Source organism: Propithecus coquereli, unplaced genomic scaffold (genome assembly GCF_000956105.1).
Source record: "Propithecus coquereli isolate 6110/MARCELLA unplaced genomic scaffold, Pcoq_1.0 Scaffold7, whole genome shotgun sequence".
In the NCBI taxonomy this organism is placed as follows: Eukaryota; Metazoa; Chordata; class Mammalia; order Primates; family Indriidae; genus Propithecus; species Propithecus coquereli.
The window spans coordinates 5,484,181-5,504,331 of NW_012153062.1; the positions used below are offsets into that span (position 1 = coordinate 5,484,181).

The window sequence follows — 20,151 nt, forward strand, 5'->3', positions numbered from 1 at the left end:
TAGCTGGCAAATTAATAAACTTCTCTTTCCTTCTCCTCAAAAAAAAAAAAAAAGAAAGAAAAGAAGAAAGAAAAGAGCAAGACCCTGTCTCTACAAAAAATAGAAAAATTAGCTGGGCATGGTGGTGGGCACCTGTAGTCCCAGCTCCTTGGGAAACTGAGGCAGGAGGATTGTTTGAGCCCACGAGTTTGAGTTGCAGTGAGCTATGATGACCTGACTGCACTCTACGCAGGTCAACAGAGTGAGACTCTGCCCCCCCCCCAAAAAAAAAATTCAGGGGACCTGATTCTCATGAACCCTCTGTACTGGCTTTGGGCAGTTCCTTCATGTATAAAATGAGGAGTTGAAGTAAATGCCCAAATATCTCCTAAAGTCACTCGCAGTTCAAAGGCTCTCTAGATGCTAGTCATAACATTCACTTCAAGAAGATTAACATAGTTATCTGAGGAATGTACCATGTTTTGATAAGCTTCAGGGTTTGTCTAAAGCTTTTCCTACAGAAACAAGTAAGTGCAGTGTCTCAAGAATGTCAACACCCAGCTTTGTGAAAGAGGGAAGAAAAGATAAATGTGGCCATTCTAGGTCTTCGGGGCTGGCCTCACAGATCTCATTTCTAATGGGACTTATTCCATACCTATTCTTATAGACTGAACATTTGTCTTTCCCCCAAAATTCGTATGTTAAAAAGCTATCCCTGATGTGATGGTTTTAGGAAGTAGGGCCTTTGGTAGGTGATTAGGTCATGAATGCCAAGCTGGGACTAGTGCCCTTATGACAGAGTTCCCGGAAAGCTCCCTAACCCCTTCTGCCATGTGAGGACTCAGTGAAAAAATAGCTGTCCATGAACCAGGAAGTGGGTCCTCACCAGACATCGAATCTGCTGGCACCTTGATCTTGGACTTCCCAACTTCCAGAACTATGAGAAATTATTTTGGGTTGTTTATATAAGTCACCTAGTCTGTGGAATCCTGTTATAGTAGCCCAAACAGACTAAGACATCTATCTAATGTTCTTCTTGTCCTAGCAGATGACGTGACCGAAACATCATATTACTATGCCAGATTTTTGTTCAGTTCTTTATTTTAATCTTGCCTCAAATTAACTCTAAACCTGATTCAGAGTTAGTGCTGGTATTTGCCTGATGCTATACAACTAAAATAGAACTCATTTTTAGAATAGGAATAATGAATCAAGGCAGTTTTTTCAACAATATGCTTTATTTCTTATCCTGCCCTTCCTGTCCCTTCTTTTAATAATTCTATTCTGCATCAAGCACAGCACAGTCATGCATCACTTAACAATGGGATACATTCTGAGAAATGCATCCTTAGGCGATTTCATTGTGGGAACATCATAGAGTGTACTTACACAAACGTGGATGGTATAGCCTACTATAAACCTAGGCTAGTATAGCAATAGCTCCTGGGCTACAAACCTGTATACCTTGTTACTGTGCTGAAGACTGTAGGCAATTGTAACACAGTGGTAAGTGTTAATATTTGTGTATCTAAATATATCTGAACATAGAAAGAGTACAGTAAAAATACAGCATAAGAGATTTTAAAAAAATGTTACACTTATATAGGGCACTTACCATGAATGGAGCTTGCAGGTCTGGAAGTTGCTCTGGGTGAGTCAGTGAGTCAATGACGAGTGAATGTGAAGGTCCAGGACATTACTGTACACTACTGTAGACTTTATAAACATTGTACACTTAAGCTACTCTAAATTTATTTTTAAATTTTTTCTTTCTCCAATGATAAATTAACCTCAGCTTACTGTCATTTTTTTACTTTATAAACTTTACTTTTTCAAAATTTTTTCACTCTTTTGTAATAACATCTTAAAACACACATTGTACAGCTGTACAAAAATATTTTCTTTCTTTATATCCTTATTCTATAAGCTTTCTTCTATTTCTAAATTTTTTTTTTCAACATTTTTGTTAAAAACTAAGACACACACACACACACACACACACATACACACTAGCCTAGGCCTCCACAGGGTCAGGGTCATCAATATCACTGTGTTCCACCTCCACATTCTGTCCCACTGGAAGGTCTTCAGGGCAAATAGCATGCGTGGAGCTGTCATCTCCTGTAACAATTCCTTCTTTTGGAATACCTTCTGAAGGATCTGCCTGAGGCTGTTTTATAGTTAGTTGATTTTTTTATAAGTAGAGGAGTACAGTCTAAAATAACATTAAAAAGTATAGTGTAATAAATACATAAATCAGTAATACAGTCATTTATTATCATCAAGTATGATGCACTGTACATAATCATATGTGCTAGACTTTTAAACTAGTGACCGAGCAGGTTTGTTTACACCAGCATCACCACAAACACCTGAGTGATGTGTCGCGCTACGACGTCACGCAGCTACCATGTCACTAGGTGATAGGAATTTTTCAGCTCCATTATAATCTTATGGGACCACCGTCATATAAGTGGTCCATTGTTGACTGAAGTGTTATGTGGTGCATGACTGTACTTGAGTTCTTTCTAAAACTAAATTAGCTCTCACCTGAGACAAATTTAAAACTGCTATACATTTGCCACCCTGCCCACCTGTACTCCCAACCCTTTAACTCTGCTCTGCTTTTTTTCCCATAGCAGTTATCACCTTCCAGCATATCAGAGAACTTATTACTCTTCTTACTGGGTGTTTTCTCCCACCAGACTATAAGCTCCACAAGAGCAAATATCTTCTTGTGGTACAATAAAAAATATATATATTTAGTATTTGTCCCCAGTTCCTGGCACAGAGCTCCTAAAACACTTGGAATTTGCTTAGTGATAGAAGTGTCTTTTGTTATTCCTAACAAACCTCTTTTTGCCCAAACCTGAGTTTATGCTAATGAGGTGACTTGTGATGGGCCCCCAAACAGCTTCAGGATGAGTGCTGGGTGCCAGGAACTTTCAGCCCCACCCCCAACCTCTGGGAGGGGAGGAGAGCTGGAGATTGAATGTAATCACCAATGGCCAATGATTTAACTGAACATGCTTATGTAATGAAACCCCAGATAAAAGCCTTAAACAATAGGACTTGGGGAGCTTCCAGGTTTTTTTTAGCACTTCCATGGGCTGGGAGTGCACCCTGATCCACTGGACCCTAACAGGCCTCGCCCCGTGTACCTCCTCATCTGGCTGTTGATTTATATCCTTTATAATAAGTTCCTGAGTTCTGTCAGTTGTTCTAGCCAACAATTTGCAGGGAGGGGATTGTGAGAACCCTAGATTTTTTAGTCAGCCAGGCCGACTTGCAGAAGTTCAGATAGCCTGGGGACCCCATTTACAGCTGAAGTGGGGGGAGCAGTTTTGTGGGATTGAGCCCTTAACCTGTGTGGTCTGCATTAACTCCTGTTAGTGGCAGAATTGAATGGGATTGCAGGACACCCAGTTGATGTTAGAGAATCAAATTAGTTGTTATTGGAAAAACAACATGCTTATTGTCCTAGGAAAGTGCCTGGCACATAGGAGGCATTCAACTAACATATGCTGAATGAATGAATGGATGTCACCTCCCCTACACATACTGCCATTAAAGTTCTCTTGTTTGGGCCATCATCTTTCTGGACACTCCCACTTCCTTCCTAATGGTTTTCTAACAACTCAATAAATAAATATTTTTGATGCCCCAACAGGTGCCAGGCACTGAGGTACTGTCATTGCTGGTGGTAGCCAGGAGGCATGGAGGATGCCATGTGATGCCAAGGGTCCCAGTGCAGCTCAGAACTGCATGGTTCCTTGCCTACCCTTCCAGGGTGGGTCTGGGGCCTTGTGGATAGCAGATTCCTGGCCCTCTCTGAAACTCAATCCTCATGGTCCATAGGAATTCTTCAGCCTGTCCCCGCACACAGCAAAATGCAGCCCTGACCACGTCTCTCCAAACCTCCAAAGCTTGAATTAAATCACAAGGGAAGGGCTGGCTCTAAAAACACATGGTTTGAGGGTCATTCTAAGCAGAAAGCAGATGGGCCTCCAAGCTGGCCAAGAGCACAGTCATCTGTGTTTTCGGCCAAGGAGCCTTCCCATCCCCTTTACTGTCCCCAGGCCCCACCCCTGGGGCAGCCGTAGGCTCCCAAGTCCATCTCTTCTCTGGCTTTTAGCTTCTACACCTAACTCTACGGGGAATTTTAAAGAAAGTCCACTTACCACAGGACACTCACAAAAACAAATTCCAGACAGATGAAAGAGTTTAACTTAAATATAAAACTCCTACATTACTGGAATAGAATATCATTGTAATCGTGGGGAAGAAGAGATCTTTCTACAAAGAGCACAAAACACAGAGGTCATAAATGAAAAATTAGGTAGATCTGACTAAGTAGAATTTTGAAATTTTTTAAGAACAAAAAAATATCACTACAATGTCAAAGATAAACTGACATGAGTATCTTCAATACAAATAAATAAAAGGTTCATGCTCATAATACATAAGAGCTTCTACAAATTAAACTCTTTGACAACAAAGGACAGGAGAGAAGAGACCTCTATGTGTGAGGGGGCAGAGCAGAGAAGGGGAAAGAATCCAGGGAGGAGGGAGGGCAGCTCCCCATCCCCCGAGCCCGGCTTCTGAGGCTGCCTACAAGATGCGTTACCAGCAGAGGCTGATGGGGACCACTCAGTACAGACCTCATGAGATCCAGGATCTGAGCAGAGCAGACTGGGGGGCCCAGATGACAAAGGGCACTGCACACAATGAGCAGCTGGCCCTCTCCCCACCTCTGCCCAGATCCCACCATCCAACTCTGCCAACCAAGGACTGGAGACCTAGGAGACACCTGGAGACAGCACCTATGGCAGGGACTTTGGTGTTTGGCTCCCACGAACTTCCCCAAGCTTCCGTGAGCAGCAGACACACAGAGTGGGAGCAGACACGGGAGAAGAGAAGCAGAAAAGTTGCCGTATGAAGCTATAACCAAAGACAGGCTTATGGATGCCCAGAAGGCACCCTTTGGGGGACTTCCAGAAAGAACTGGAGGGTCCTGAGGGCTTGTTTTTACTTGGGTGAAAGATATTGCAACAGGAAATGTCTGGACATACATGTGCATTTCTTTTAAAGTCTGGAAGAATAATGGTTTTGAGGGAAAGGGGAATGGGATTGTGAGGGGAGGCAGGAAATTCCACTTTCTGTTGTATACTCTTCTGGGATGTTTCATTTTTTTATAAGGAACATATATTACTTATATAATAATAACTTACAAGAAGATAATCCCATTAAAAAAAAAAGTACACAGGATACAGCATCAGCTTTCAAGGATTGAGCCCTTGTCTGCAGCGTGGCTGGTGACTGAGTGCACAATGATGTCATCTAGTGCCTGTCAAGACCTGTGGCAGGGAACAAAGCACAAAGCAGCAAGATGCATGGGAGCTTCCCTAGCTCCATTTCTGGAACCAAATCATGTCCAAGGGCAAAAGCTGGCTTGGTGGGCCAGCGAGGAGTGCCAGGGTTAGCTATCATCTCCGGCATAAAGTCCCTGAACTTGCTCTGCCTACGGAGCTCTTAGAAAAACACCTTCTTTTGTGGGCAGGCACCATGGGATGGAAAGGGTTTCTCTCTCACATGTACTTAAGTTGCAGGTGAGAGATGGAGCCGAGGTCTCACCACACTGCTCCCATGACAATGTCCGAAGTTTCCATTGAGACCTACGTGTCCTGGCACTGACTTCCTCTTCAGTATCATGTCATCCCTCTTTTGTCTCTTACACCAGGCACTAAAGTAGGTGTGGTCCCCAAACTGTCAGCTCTCTAATCCGGAACCCCTCAATCTACACTGGCCCTTTGGCTCATTCTCTGCTTCCCAGCTTCATTGCCCCCTGCAAAGGGTCCTCCCTGAGCACCCCCGGGGTTAGATGCCATCAGCTTGGCTTCCGGAACACCCTGGGGTCGTCTGCAGAAACAGTATCGCTTTAAAGAATGGTTGCCTGATTACGTGTCCATAGTCCCACCAGACTGTCAGCATTTTTGCTGTCAAAGGCTACAGTTTTTACTACAGTTCCCTCTGGTTCTGGGCAAAAGGCTCCATGAACATTTGCTGAATGAGTAACCTGCTGGCCTGGCCTAACCTTCAGGCGCCCTCAAGTCAGGCACGGACCATCTGCAGGCTGTGCTCTCACTTGCTCTCCCGGAAGCTCCACACAGTTCCTGGGGGCAAGATGGTGGCAAAACAAATAGCTGCACTTACTAAAATGTCACCAAGACTGCAGATCCCCACCCAAAGTTCTGAATGTGTCGATGTACCAGGAACAAGTAGGAGTTATGAGGCCTGGCAGGGCAGGGGAAAGTGCACCAGGGGGTGGGAGTTCTAGCTCTGACACCTCACCAAACCACTGTGACTTTGGGCAAATCCTGTCTGCTCTCAGGCCTGAATGTCCCCAGAGCCTGTAAAGTAAAGGGCTGGGTTTTGTGCTGGCTGAGGTCCTGGGAGGGGAAGTAGGAGAGCAGCTGGCCTCTCTGAAAAGCAAATAGGCCGGGCTACACCCAACCTTGACCTCAGCCCTGGAGACAGCCCAATCCAAATCATCCTGCCTAAAACAAACTCTCCTTGCATCAAACATTCACATTCTGGGTCACAGGGCAAAAATCTCATGAAGGCCCTTGTGTTTGGTGCTTTTTACAATCAAATCTAGACTGAGCAGGTACCTTTCCTTTGACAGGAAGGACGTATGCTTCCCCACAACTTGTTTCCCACAGTACAGATCTTGCTTGGACCTTACTTTTGCCAAGACCAGGCAATAACCAGCCCTATGGCACTGGGCTGTGTCACTAGCCTCAGTCTCCCTCCCAGAGACTTCTATACTGGAAGCAAATCCATGCCCCCTTCCTAAGATGCTGGAGTTGAGAGGCTGCCAACTGTGTTACAAGGAAGAAGGGAGCATATCTATTCCAACTGCGTTCACTGAGCTAGAGGAAACAGGGAGGGTTTGTTGGTATTTTCCCTCTATTCTATTAAATGTACAACCTTTGGCATCAGACCTGGGTTCAAGTTCCAACTCTGCCACTTTCTGATTATTTGACTTTGGGCCAGTTATCAACTTCTCTGCAGCTCAGTTTTGCATCTGCCCACCTTGAAGGGTTGTTATGAGAACAAAAGAAAACAATGCCTGTCAAACACACAGCACAGTGCTTGCCTAGCGACTGTTAACAGCCTGGAAAAATCAGAGCAAAGGAGCTTATATTTTTTAAAGAATTTCTCCATGACCCATTGTCACTGGGCTTATAGCAAGACCAAATCCTGATCCCACAGTCCAGAATTTATGTCTTTTCATGTCACCCCACCACCACTCCATTGTTCCAGCTACTTTATGATTAAACAACTGAGAACTCAAGAATTGTAAAAACAAAAATCCCCTTGCAAAGACTGGCCTGCCCCTGACCACAGTGGCAGACACAAAGTCGAAGAATCCCCACAGCTCAGATCTGCTGTTTCTTCCTGCCCCGGCAGCATAAGGTGGGAGATCAGGCAGCAGAAACTCAAGTGACTCACTCTGGGCCTGAGATATCTCTGCCTCAGTGAGATTTTGCTTACGCATAGTGAGAACTCAGAATAGGTACTTTTTAATCTCATACAAAAATAATTCCTGCAGCCTGCTTTGGGGAGGAGTAAGTACCAGGAAGCTGGGGCACCCTTAGGACACATGAGAATAGAAGGCACCTAGATGGAGAGGTGGGTTCTCAGGTGCCCCTGCCAGCTCTGGGCCAATGAACCTTTCTGTTCTGTTTGGGTTGGCCTCAGTCTCTTGAATTTAAAAAAAAAAAAACTAAAGGATCAAGACGAGGCAGGCAATAGGGTGAATAAAGGTTAACGCCCCGAAGGTAAATTAGCGTCCTCAGCCAAACTCTTCCTGACTCGGTTAATAAATAAGCCAGTGATTAAGCTGCTCTAGCATATTCTATTCTGTAGCCCAGAAGGGATCCTCCCAATAACCGAGGGACATAAACACTAGATTAGTAACTTCAGCCCTTATCCAACTTCACTGTGTTTGTGTCTGCTGTATGTGGTGGGTGACAAGGCCACCTCCAACTCCAAAGCCACTGCTGGGACACCACCAGGACCCAGAAGCAAGGAGGGGGGATCAGGGGCCCTGTTCTACAGGATTGGCCCATGAGGGCTAAATGTGCACCTGACACTGTGTCAACTAATTTACGTGTATTTCTTCAGTTAATCCTTATAAAAACCCCAAAGAGCAAAGACTATTATTCGTGTCCTCTTTACATACGGGAAACTGATGGCTCAGAGAGGTTAAGTGTCATACCCAGGAAATTGGCAGAAGCAGGTCTTAAACCCCACAATCTGATGTCAGAGGGTCTCATATAATACTGCCTTTACCAGTAAAGAAATTTGGAAATTACAAACATAGCATTTCCAAAAATTGGGAGATTGGTGAGCAATGGAGTTACTTAGGGAGGTTCAGTGGGAGAGGTAGAAGGATTTGGAAGGTCCAGGGGAAGGAGAAAAGGCAAGGGACCCGTGTGCAGGGAAGGAGTCTGGCGTGTTTAGGAAGCGGGGCAAGACCAAGCACAGACTTCGGTACAGCAAAATGCTCTGACGTCCCTGTCAGAGGTATGTAATCTGTAAACGAAAGCCCATCTGAACATGTATGCAGGAGTGCTGTTGAAGACACCTGTGAATGCTAGCAGCTCTCACAAACGTCTCATCGCCAGCACTCTGGAAGACACAGCGGCAGGACAGGCAGCGGTCTTCCCCTGCGGCTCTCCTCAGCCAACCTCTGCAGACACTCTGTTGTGTCCGTCTTCGTACCTGGGGCATTGTGCACTGGGGCGGTTCATGATAGCTTCCTCTACACAAGCTCTTTAGACTCAAAATCCTTTTAAAAAATAAGTTTCTCTTTCTCTGTGCTTCGGAAATTCCACTGTTCAGATGACATTGCAAGTTTAATTTCCTCACTCTTTGGCATTGAGGGAAAAATTTTGTTTTTGTTTTTAATAGGCTTCTTCTACAAAATCAAATATGTAATATTTCTCTTAAAATTGAGGTCATCTTATTCAAGATTCAGAACAAGAGATATTCCAGGTTGTCCTGACACAACCAGAGAGGGTGGTCACTGTCTGGCTGAGACACCAGCTCCTTAGCGGGGAATGTTGAGCCCACCGGGGACCTACACAGCATATGTCTCTCCCTCCTCCCAGGCCCTCAGCCCTAGGTCTATGCCTCTCCTGTAGTCTCTGCCTCTAACCTTGTATCAGTTCTCTATGACCAGGCCACCATGCAGAAAGTTCTTGGAGGTGAGGATCATGCTTCGTCTACTCTTCAAAGTACGCATTACTGTCTTCTAAGTGCCAAGCAAATTGTTAGGCCTGAGATACACTGTCAGCAAGACTGTCCTGGTATTGGAAATAGCAGGATACTTAGGAATACAGACCCTGGAGCTACACTACATGGATAGCTACCACATGCTAGCTACGTGACCCTAGGCAAGTCACTTAACTTTTGTGTATCCTAGTTGTCCCTCTGTGTAATGGTGATGATAACAGTACCTACCTCATAGCAATGAGATTAAGTGAATACATATATGTAAAGTGTGTCTATGGTTAGTACTCACTAAGCCCTATGCATCAGGTAGTACAACAGACTGTTTCGATAATGAAACAGACCGATACAATAAAGCAGCAAAAAGGTCCCCAACTTTTTGGCATCAGGGACCGGTTTCATGGAAGAAAATTTTTCCATGGACTGGGGGTGGGGGGGAAGGATTTTGGAATGATTCAAGCGCATTACATTTATTGTGCACTTTATTTCTATTACTATTACACTATAATATATAGTAAAATAATTATACAACTCACCATAATGCAGAATCTAATGCCGCTGCTGATCTGACAGGAGGTGGAGCTCGGGCGGTGATGCAAGTGATGGGGAGTGGCTGTAAACACAGATGAAGCTTCCCTTGCTTCCCTTGCTTCCCTGCTGTTCACCTCCTGCTGCGGGGCCTGGTTCTTAACAGGCCATGGACCAGTACTGGTCTGTGGCCCGGGGGTTGGGGACTGCAGCAATAAAGTATAAGTGTTCCCTATAGCAAGGGTAAGTACAAGATGTTTTAGGAGAACACAAGAGGGGTGCAGAAGTCAGACTTGGAAGGGCTTCCCAAAGGATTCACACCCTAGACAGGGACTTTAAGTCAGTTAACCACAGGAAGGGGCTTTTTGCTGCCTGACCACCGCCATCAAGGGTTGCACACACACTCCGGGAAAGGGCCTATCCCAGTCGGCTCTACCCTATCACCATAATGCCCTCCTCACTTGGCTGAAGTTGATGCCTGATGACGTGAAGGAGCAGATTTACAAACTGGCCACGAGGGCGCCACTCCTTCAAATCCGCGTGATCCTGAGGGACTCCCATGTGTTGCACAAGTACATTTTGTGTTAGGCAATAAAATCTCGAGAGTCCTTAAGTCCGAAGGACTTACTCCTGATCTTCCTAAGGATCTTTACCATTTAATTAAGAAAGCAATTGCTGTTTGAAAGCATCTTGAAAGGAACGGGAAGGATAAGTGTGCTAAATTCCATCTGATTCTGATAGACAGCTGAAATTCACCGACTGGGTCAGTATTAGAAGACCAAGCGAGTTCTCCCTCCCAGTTGGCAGTATGAGTCATCCACAGCCTCTGCCCCGGATGCATCAGTTTGTCTATGTACTCCAGCAACAAAATCATTGGTTAACTAAAAACACAAATAAAATAAAACAAAAACAAAAACAAAAAACCACTACAGGAAGGGGATATGAGGACAGGGAGAAGAACGTTCCAGATTGAGTGAACAGCACATGCGAAAGCATAGAGGCAAGGGTCCACGCTTTCTTTGGAGAGTTTGTTTCATTTTAAGAAATAAAACAAAATGGATTTGTTTCATTTTAAAAAATAAAACAGCAAATCCGTTACTAATAACAATTATTACAGAATTTGCAATGTATCTTCTATCCATTGAACTGTTAATGTACAAAATTCAGAGTTAGGTCACAAAAAGCAGGTCTGAAATAAATTTATCTTTGAAGGTTATACAAGGAAGGTCAAATGGCTCACAAGTTCTCTTTTTATTTTCAATAGGAAACAAACATTTAGGAACCTTCAAATTCTAAGTTAATTTAATTGTTTCTAAGATTTCTGATCCACAGACTCCAGAGAAGACATGATACATCTATTCTGTAGCCCAGAAGGGATCCTCCCAATAACCGAGGGACATAAACACTAGATTAGTAACTTCAGCCCTTATCCAACTTCACTGTGTTTGTGTCTGCTGTATGTGGTCGGTGACAAGGCCACCTCCAACTCCAAAGCCACTGCTGGGACAGTTTTTTACTCCCTACCGCAGCACATCACATGTGGTAGGTACCCAATAAATGCTTTTTTTTCTTTTATACTCAAATGCACTGAATTTTACTTTGCATCCTAATTTTCTTTTTAAACAAATGCTTTCTAAATGGTGGGTGTTCAAATGAATCCTGCCAATGCCCAGCACTGCTCTTCCCACTCAACTTGCAAAAGGCATGTTTGGACCTGCCTCCGACCTCTTGGACCAGCAGCTGATTTCCAAGATGGCATCCCCCAGAGCTGTGTTTTATAATTAGCTAGCAAATCTCAGCATGAACTGAATGAGCAAAGGTTAAAAAGACAATAAAAATACAAACAAGCCAGGATCGTACACATCAAGTCAGTGTGGAGAACCAACTGGACCTATGATTACATTTTGATTTTGAGAAAACTAAAGGGAGAGAAATTTTCCCAGCAGGTAATATTCCTTTTCAGAAGACCAGCAAAGCCTTTTTCTTATTAACAAATGAGGAACTGTGGTTCCTGAGATAATAGGAGGAAAAGGATTCTATAATTCATCTAAGTCAGGGATTTTCAAACAGGTTTTAACTGAGGCACCCTTTGTTCAAACTAAATATTACCAAGATGTGTAAACAAACAAAACACACCAAGACAGAACTGCTCTGGTTAAAGGCAAGGTCCAGATCCAATTCCACCTGTTGCCTCTTAACTCCAGAGTGTAACAGAGGGAATGGCCTGGAAAAAATGGCAAAAATATTTTCTGTCCCTAAAGCCTGTATCCCTGCCTCAGGCCAGTGGTTGGGAGGGGCAGGGTAAAAGTCTTTTGTTTATTTGTGCAACAAGAGATGGCTGAGCCGGACCTGGTAAAGGGAGATTCTGGGCAGAGGTTACAAGACTGTCTTCAGTGGAGATGGGATGACCAGAATTATCAACTGTAATTGCCTGAAGCTGGGAACTCATCTTTTAAAAGCTCTGTATTTCTGCAAATGTTCAGGAAATTTGGGATTTTGAGACAAGAAGATCTACCATATTTCCTCCCTTGCCGGCAAGGTAAACTCTCTTTCCTTTCTCCTCAAACCACTTGTCCTTGTTCTTCTTTGGCCTCATGGACAAGTGTCGAGTTTTTGGTAACAAGAGCATATCTAAAACCACTAATTTTAGTCTAACAACTCCCCCTCTGTTTTACAGATGGAAAACCTGAGGCTGAGAAAAACAATACATGACTTGCCCAAGGTCATACACCTAGTTGCCAGCAGAGTCAGGATGAGTTCCTAGGTCTATTTACTCCAAATTCAATGACCTTTCCACTACAGCAGGCCAGATGGTATGAAAGCTACACTTACTGATGTGGAGGGGGTGGCTGACGGAAAGTAGATGGTGCACGAGAGGAAGCGGATTATCCTGTTGAATACACAGCGGGACAGGGCAGGCAAGGTCACACAGTGGCTACTACAGATTGAGTCCCCCTTATCCTAAATGCTTGGGACCAGACGTGTTCTGGATTTCAGATTTTTCCAGATTTTAGAATATTTGCATACTTACCAGTTGAGCATCCCTAATCCAAAAATCTGAAATCTAAAATGTTCCAATGAGCATTTCCTTTGAGCATCATGTCAGTGCTCAGAAAGTTTCAGATTTTGAAGCATTTTGGAATTCAGATCTTTTGATTAGGTTTGTGGCAACTCTGAGTCAAGGGAGTCTACTGGCACCATTTTTCCAACAGCATGTGTTCACTTTGTGTCTCTGTCACATTTTGGTAATTCTCAAAATACTTCAAACTTTTTCATTATTATTACATCTGTTATGGTGATCAGTGATCAGTGATCTTTGATATTACTATTATATTTGTTTTGGGATGCCATGAAACGTTCCCATATAAGATGGTGAACTTAATCAATAAATACAGTGTATTTATTGACTGCTCCATTGACCAGCCATTCTCCTGTCTCTCTCCCTTTCCTTGAGCCTCCCTATTACCTGAGATACAACCATATTGAAATAAGGCCAATTAATAACCCTGCAATGGCCTCTAAGTGCTCAGATGAAAGCAAGAGTCATATATCATTCACTTTACATCAAAAGCTGGAAATGATTAAGCTTAATGAGGAAGACACATCAAAAGCCAAGAAAGGCCAAAAGCTAGGCCTCTTCCACTAAACAGCCAAGTTGTGAATGCAAGGGAAAAATTCTTGAAGGAAATTAAAAGTGCTACCTCAGCGAACACACAAATGATGAGAAAGGGAAACAGCCCTATTGCTGATATGGAGAAAGTTTGAGTGGTCTGGATAGAAGATCAAATCAGCCACAACATTCCCTCGAGTGAAAGCCTAATGCAGAGCAAGACCCTAACTCTCTCCAATTCTATGAAGGCTGAGAGAGGTGAGTAAGCTGCAGAAGAAAAGTTGGAAGCCAGCAGAGATTGGTTGATGAAGTTTAAGGAAAGAAGCCATCTCCATGACATAAAAGTGCAAGGCGAAGCAGCAAGTGCTGATGTAGAAGCTGCGGCAAGTTATCGAGATCCAGCTAAGATAATTGATGAAGGCGGCTACACTAAACAAAAGATTTTCAATGTAGACAAAACAGCCTTTTATTGGAAGAGGATGTCATCTAGGACTTTCATAGCTGGAGAGGACAAGTAAATGCTTAGCTTTAAAGCTTCAAAGGACAGGCTGATTCTCTTGTTAGGTGGTAACTTTAAGGTGAAGCCATTGCTCATTTACCATTCTGAAAATCCTAGGGCCCTAAAGAATTATGCTATATCTACTTTGTCTGTGCTCTATAAATGGAACAACAAAATCTGGATGACAGCATGGTTTACTGAAAATTTTAAGCCTGCTATTGAGACCTTCTGCTCAGAAAAAAAGATTTCTTTCAATATTACTGTTCACTGACAATTCACCTAGTCCCCAAGAGCTCTGATGGAGATGTGCAAGGAAATTAATGTTGTTTCATGCCTGCTAACACAACATCCATTCTGCAGCCCATGGATTAAGGAGAAATTTTGACTTTCAAATATTATTATTTAAGAGGTACATTTTGTAAGGCTATAGGTGCCATAGGCAGTGATTCCTCTGATGGATCAGGGCAAAGTACACTGAAAACCTTCTGGAAAGGATTCACCATCCTAGATGGCATCAAGAACATTCATGATTCACAGAAGGTCAAAATATCAACATTAACAGGTGTTTGGAAGAAGTTGATTTCAATCCTCATGGATGACTTTGAGGGGTTCAAGACTTCGGTGGAGGAAGTATCTGTAGATATGAAAATAGCAAGAGAACTAGAATTAAAAGTAGAACCTGAAGATGTGACTGAATTGCTGCAATCTCATGATAAAACTTGAACAAATGAGAAGTTGCTTCTTGTGGATGAATAAAGAAAGTATACCAACCATTCCTCCCACTGTAATAAAAGAAAACCCATGATTCACAAAACCAGCTACTAAGCATTTCTTAATACAAGACACTGCATCTACACTCTTAATAACAGCTATCATTATTAATATATTATAATGCTGGTAGTGAATAATCATAAAAATCCCCAAATAGCATCCCTAATAATTGCTATGGCACTAATTATTAATATAAAATGTGGACTTTCTCCATTCCATTTCTGACTCCTAGAAGGAACACAAGGATCTCACTAATATCAGGCATAATTCTATCAACATGACAAAAACTGGCACCAATTTCAATCCTATTCAAGTAGCATCAGTTGACCTAAATATAATATTAACTATCACTATAAGATTAATTCTTACAGGAGGATGAGGATTAAATCAGACACAACTATGAAAAATCCTAGCCTATATTCATCAATTGTACATATAGAATGAATCATAGCCATCCTTATCTACAAGCCTTTTACAATAATCTCAAATCCAATAATTGATATTATAGTAATGATTACTGCATTTATAATATTCAATTTAAATACAACTATCACAACACTATCATTACCACATACATAGAATAAATTACCACTAATAAGGTCCACAATCCTTGTAACCCTATTAGCTTTAGGGTTACAATCCCACTTACAGAATTTTTACCCAAATGAATCATTATTCAAGAATTAACAAAAAACAACAGCATTATTATACCAATATTTATAGCTATCATAGCATTATTCAACTTATATTTTATATACGATTAATTTATTCTATATCATTAACAATATTCTCAATAACCAACAACATAGAGACAGACGCAATTTGAAAATATAAAACATTCTTTCTTTCATCATTTGTTATACTATCGACCTTTTCCCTCCCACTTGCACCAATATTCTCCACATTGGATTAGGAATTTGGGTTAGACAGACCAAGAGCCTTCAAAGCCCTAAGCAAGTACCCTAATACTTAATTTCTGAAAAATAAGGACTATAGGTCCCTATCTTACATCAATTGAATGCAAACCAAACATGTTAATTAAGCTAAATCCTTAATAGACTGGATGGTGTCTGATCCCATGGAAATTTAGTTAACAGCTAAATACCCTAATCAACTAATCTACTTCTCCCACTGCCTTGAGGGAAAAAGAAAGTAGAAGCAGCCCTGGCAGAACTAAAGCGGCCCCTTTGAATTTTCAATTCAATTTGAATATTCACCTGGAAACTTGGTAAAAAGAGGGTTCAACCTCTGTCTTTAGATTTACAGTCTAAAGCTTACTCAGCCATTTTATCCTTCTATGTTCATTAATCATTTATTATTCTCAAAAAACCACAAAGATATTGGCACACTGCGTTTACTATTCGGGTGCTTGAGCCGGAATAGTAGGAACTGCCCTAAGTCTTTTAATTCAGGCTGAATTGAGTCAACCAGGGGCCCTGTTAGGTGATGATTAAATTTACAATGTCATCATCACTGCCTAAGCATTGGTGATAATCTTTTTTATCATTACACCTATTATGATTGGAGGGTTTGGTAACCGATTAGTCCACTTAATGTCTGGGGCCCCAGATACAGCATTTCCCTGAACGAACAATGTAAGCTTCCGACTTCTCCCATCATCATCTGCTTGCCTCCTCAATAGGAAAAGCTGGCGCTGGTACAGGATGAGCAGTGCACTCACCTTTAGCTGGAAATCTAGCACATGCGGGAGCCACCAGAGATTTTACCATTTTCACATTACACTAGGCAGGTGTCTCATCCATTTTAAGAGCTATTAATTTTATTACAACAATCATTAACATAAAACTTCCAGCAATAATCCCAATACCAGACATCACTATTTGTCTGATCAGTATTAATCACAGCTGTACTTTTATTACTGTCTTCCCCAGTACTAGCGGCCAACATTTCCATACTATTAACCAACTTTAGCCTTAATATCACTGTTTTTGATCCCACTGGAGGAAGAGACCCAATTTTATACCAATATTTACTCAGTCTCACATATTGTAACTTATTATTCTGGGAAAAAAGAACCATTCAGTTACACAGGAATAGTATGAGCCATAATATCAATTGGCTTTCCTAGGCTTTATTGTATGAGCCCTCTATATATTTACAGTAGGGATAGACATTGGCACCCGTGTATTTTGCAACAGCTACTATAATCTGCTATTCCCACAGGAGTTATTAGTTGACTAGCAACCCTACATGGAGGTAACATTAAATGATCTCCAGCTATACTATAAGACTTAAGCTTTAGTTCTCTATTTACAGTTGGGAGCCTGACAAAAACTGTACTAGCTAACTCATTATTAGACATTAGTAGAGGCATTAGTAACAGGAGTTCTCACTAAGCATTTACTATATACTGTATTAAGGGCTTTTCATGCCTTCTCTCACAGCTCCTCACATCCACCCAGTGTGATAAATCAGGTGGAACCACGGGGACTTTCCATTTCTGTAGATTTAAAATGGTCAATTATCAGCAGTTTTATATGGTTCAAACTACCATCTTCCTGGTTTGGAGAAAGTGAAATATGGAGAGACTTGTCTAAGATAAAATAGCCAGTACCTGGTAGAGTCAGGTTTGTAAGTCATACTGATTGATGTTGGCACCAACATTCTTGACCAATATGTTATAGAAATTCCTAGCAAAGAGGCAGGTCTAATGGTTTAGCAGATGTAACCTCTAATCTTTAACCAAGTATTATTTGCATGGTATTAGAGAATATACAAAAAGTCAAAAAATGTTGCCACAGCAAATCTGGCATTAAAATCAAATGTTTACATTAATTAAAGTACCCCATGTTTGTTCTTGCCTCTAGGATTACTCTTCTCTTCAATGAATTCTTATCATCATTTATTCAGCCAACAAATATTTACTCAACACCAGGCTCAATTTTTAACCTCCAAGAAGGATCTTCTTTTCCAACCATTGCCTAATTCTGACCAGTTTACCAACTGGAGTTCATCTCTCTTTTCAATAGCTTTTGTCCCCCTTGTAATGAGAATCCCATTTTGCCTTTTAACACCTCTGATTCCCTCTAACAAAAGTGAAGGATTCCTGACAAAAGCTCAATAAATGTTCAATTTGATGTTCATATCAAGTGTACCACATGTGAAATTTAATAGGGGTAAAGAATCACAGCCACCTCAAAGGGGGTAGGTGATAAAGCCTTTTCTGATCTCACCGACTTGTGTCCTTTTTAACCTGAACTCATCAGGAAACTAACTACCTTATGATATTCTTATATTGCTACTTAATGTTTCATGCGCCTTGTCTCTGGAATCAGAGTTTAAGCTTCTCAAGGGCAAAGATTAAGTCTTATTCTTTGACATCACACACTACCAGCAACTTATGTAAATCAAGAGACCTTTAATTCAGGGTCATGAAGAAAAACTAGCAGATTAGGGGAAGGTCCTTGAAGGTAGCAAAGTGAAAAAAGAAGGGGGCACTTATGCATTAACACCCGCTTCTGAGAATTGACACCAGCTAGTATTTCAAAGCTTTGGGAGCCGCCTTGGTTGTCCTTTTAAAGAAGTGTGTGACAATTCACAATTGCAAAGATGTGGAAACAACCCAAGTGCCCATCAATACATTAGTGGATTAATAAAATGTGGTATATGTATATTACGGAGTTCTACTCAGCCACAAAAAACAACGGTGATCTAGCACCTCTCGTATTATCCTGGATAGAGCTGGAGCCCACTCTACTAAGTGAAGTATCACAAGAATGGAAAAACAAGCACCACATGTACTCACCATCAAATTGGTAGTAACTGATCAACACTTACGTGCACATATAGTAATAACATTCATCGGGTGTCCGGCAGGTGGGAGGTGGGAGGAAGGGATGGGTATATACACACCTAATGGGTGTGGTGTGCACCTTCTGGGGGATGGACACGCTTGAAGCTCTGACTCGGGTGGGGCAAAGGCAATATACGTAACCTAAACATTTGTATCCTCGTAATATGCTGAAATTAAAAAAAAAAAAAAAAAAGTTGTGTGAGAAAACCGGCAGCGTGACGGATATTGGCTGAGAAGCTAGACAGAGAGCGCCAGTAGACGGCCCGAGGCCGAGGCCGAGGCGGCAGCGGCCGGCAAACAGTCCGCTGGCCGCCAGGGGGAGCCCTGCGGTGCGCTGCCTTCCCCGCGCCGCCCCGCTTTCTCGGCCCGCGCTCCCGCCCGCCGTCCGCCGTCCGCCGCCACGCCTGCCACAGGCCGAGGGCCAGTCACCCGCGGGCCGGCGTCCCGCAGCCCCTTGGCGCCCCGCCCCTGCCCCGCCGCGGGACGAATAACGGTTACGAAGCACTTTCTCTGCCACGGATTTCTGCTTAGTCATTGTCTTCCAGGAAACAGCTCCCTCAGTTTGGAGTCAACTCTCCCGCGGCGGCCGCGGTAGCCGGAGCCGCAGCCACCAGCGCCTCCCTCCCAGGCTGCCGCTCTGCTGCCGGCCGGCCTCCCTCGGGCCCGAGCGCAGGCCGGGCTCCAGGCGCGAGGAGTCGGCAGCCTCGCGCTCGCCTCTCGGCCTCCCTCGGGCCTCGGGCACCGAGTCCTGTAGGGCGGCCGCCTTCCCGCCCGCCCCGTAGCCGCTTGGCCCCCTCGGGCGGCTGCTGCCATGGGCACCGACAGCCGCGCGGCCGGGGCGCTCCTGGCGCGGGCCCGCACCCTGCACCTGCAGACCGGGAACCTGCTGAACTGGGGCCGCCTGCGGAAGAAGTGCCCGTCCACGCACAGCGAGGAGGTGAGCGCGGCGAGCGTCGCCTGCGGAGGCGCAGGGCACCCGGGGCAGGCCGCGGGCCGGGCCGGGCGGCTCTGGGGGGCGGAAGCGCCGGCGGGCTGGGGTGGGTGGCAGGGCTCTGGGCGTCCGCGAGGCGCTCACCTGGGCTCTGCCCACGGGAGGATGCTGGGGCTGGTGTCGGCGCCACCTCTGGTCCAGACCTGCAGCTGGGGGCAGCGTGCCTTAAAAACTTAACGGAGGCAACTGCTCACCAAGTGACGCTTCTATCAGTGCTTACCATCGATAGCATAACTCTTGAATGTATTGGGTCCCTTTTCCTGGGACCGGATCAGAGAGGGCCAGTACATCGCTCAGTCCCTCTCCCCGTCTTTCATCCTTCCCCCACCTTGTCCCAGTAAAGGAATATTTCAGAGATTAGCCTTTGGTGGAGTCAGATGAAGTAGTATTCGTAATACGCTTAACTTTTAGAATGTTACATTGGTTTCTCTATTGCCATGAGGCAAATGAGTAAACGCTCAAATTTGGCTTTGAAGTAAGGTGTATATATATATATAATTTTTTTTTTTTTTGGATAAACAAATTATGCTACTTCTGTACCGTGAAACACTACTCAGAAATAACACGGTGCACTATAAAGGGGCAGTACTGAGGGAGGCTGTGGTGACGGACAGTTCTGTATCTTGACTGAGGTGCTGGTATGTGAACCTACACATGTA

General features: G+C 43.5%; 1 protein-coding gene and 1 pseudogene across 1 annotated transcript in view; both read left to right on the forward strand.

Annotated features, from left to right (window-relative positions):
* The first annotated feature begins 4,597 nt into the window (after positions 1-4,597).
* Positions 4,598-19,283, forward strand: LOC105823756 (annotated as a pseudogene).
* The window catches only part of GCLM (glutamate-cysteine ligase, modifier subunit), a 16,671-nt gene continuing 15,413 nt past the window's right edge, over positions 18,894-20,151 (forward strand). The window contains exon 1 of the mRNA XM_012661048.1: positions 18,894-19,438. Within this exon, the coding sequence (XP_012516502.1) occupies positions 19,313-19,438 (126 nt within the window). The 5' untranslated portion in view covers positions 18,894-19,312. The remainder of the gene's footprint in view (positions 19,439-20,151) is intronic.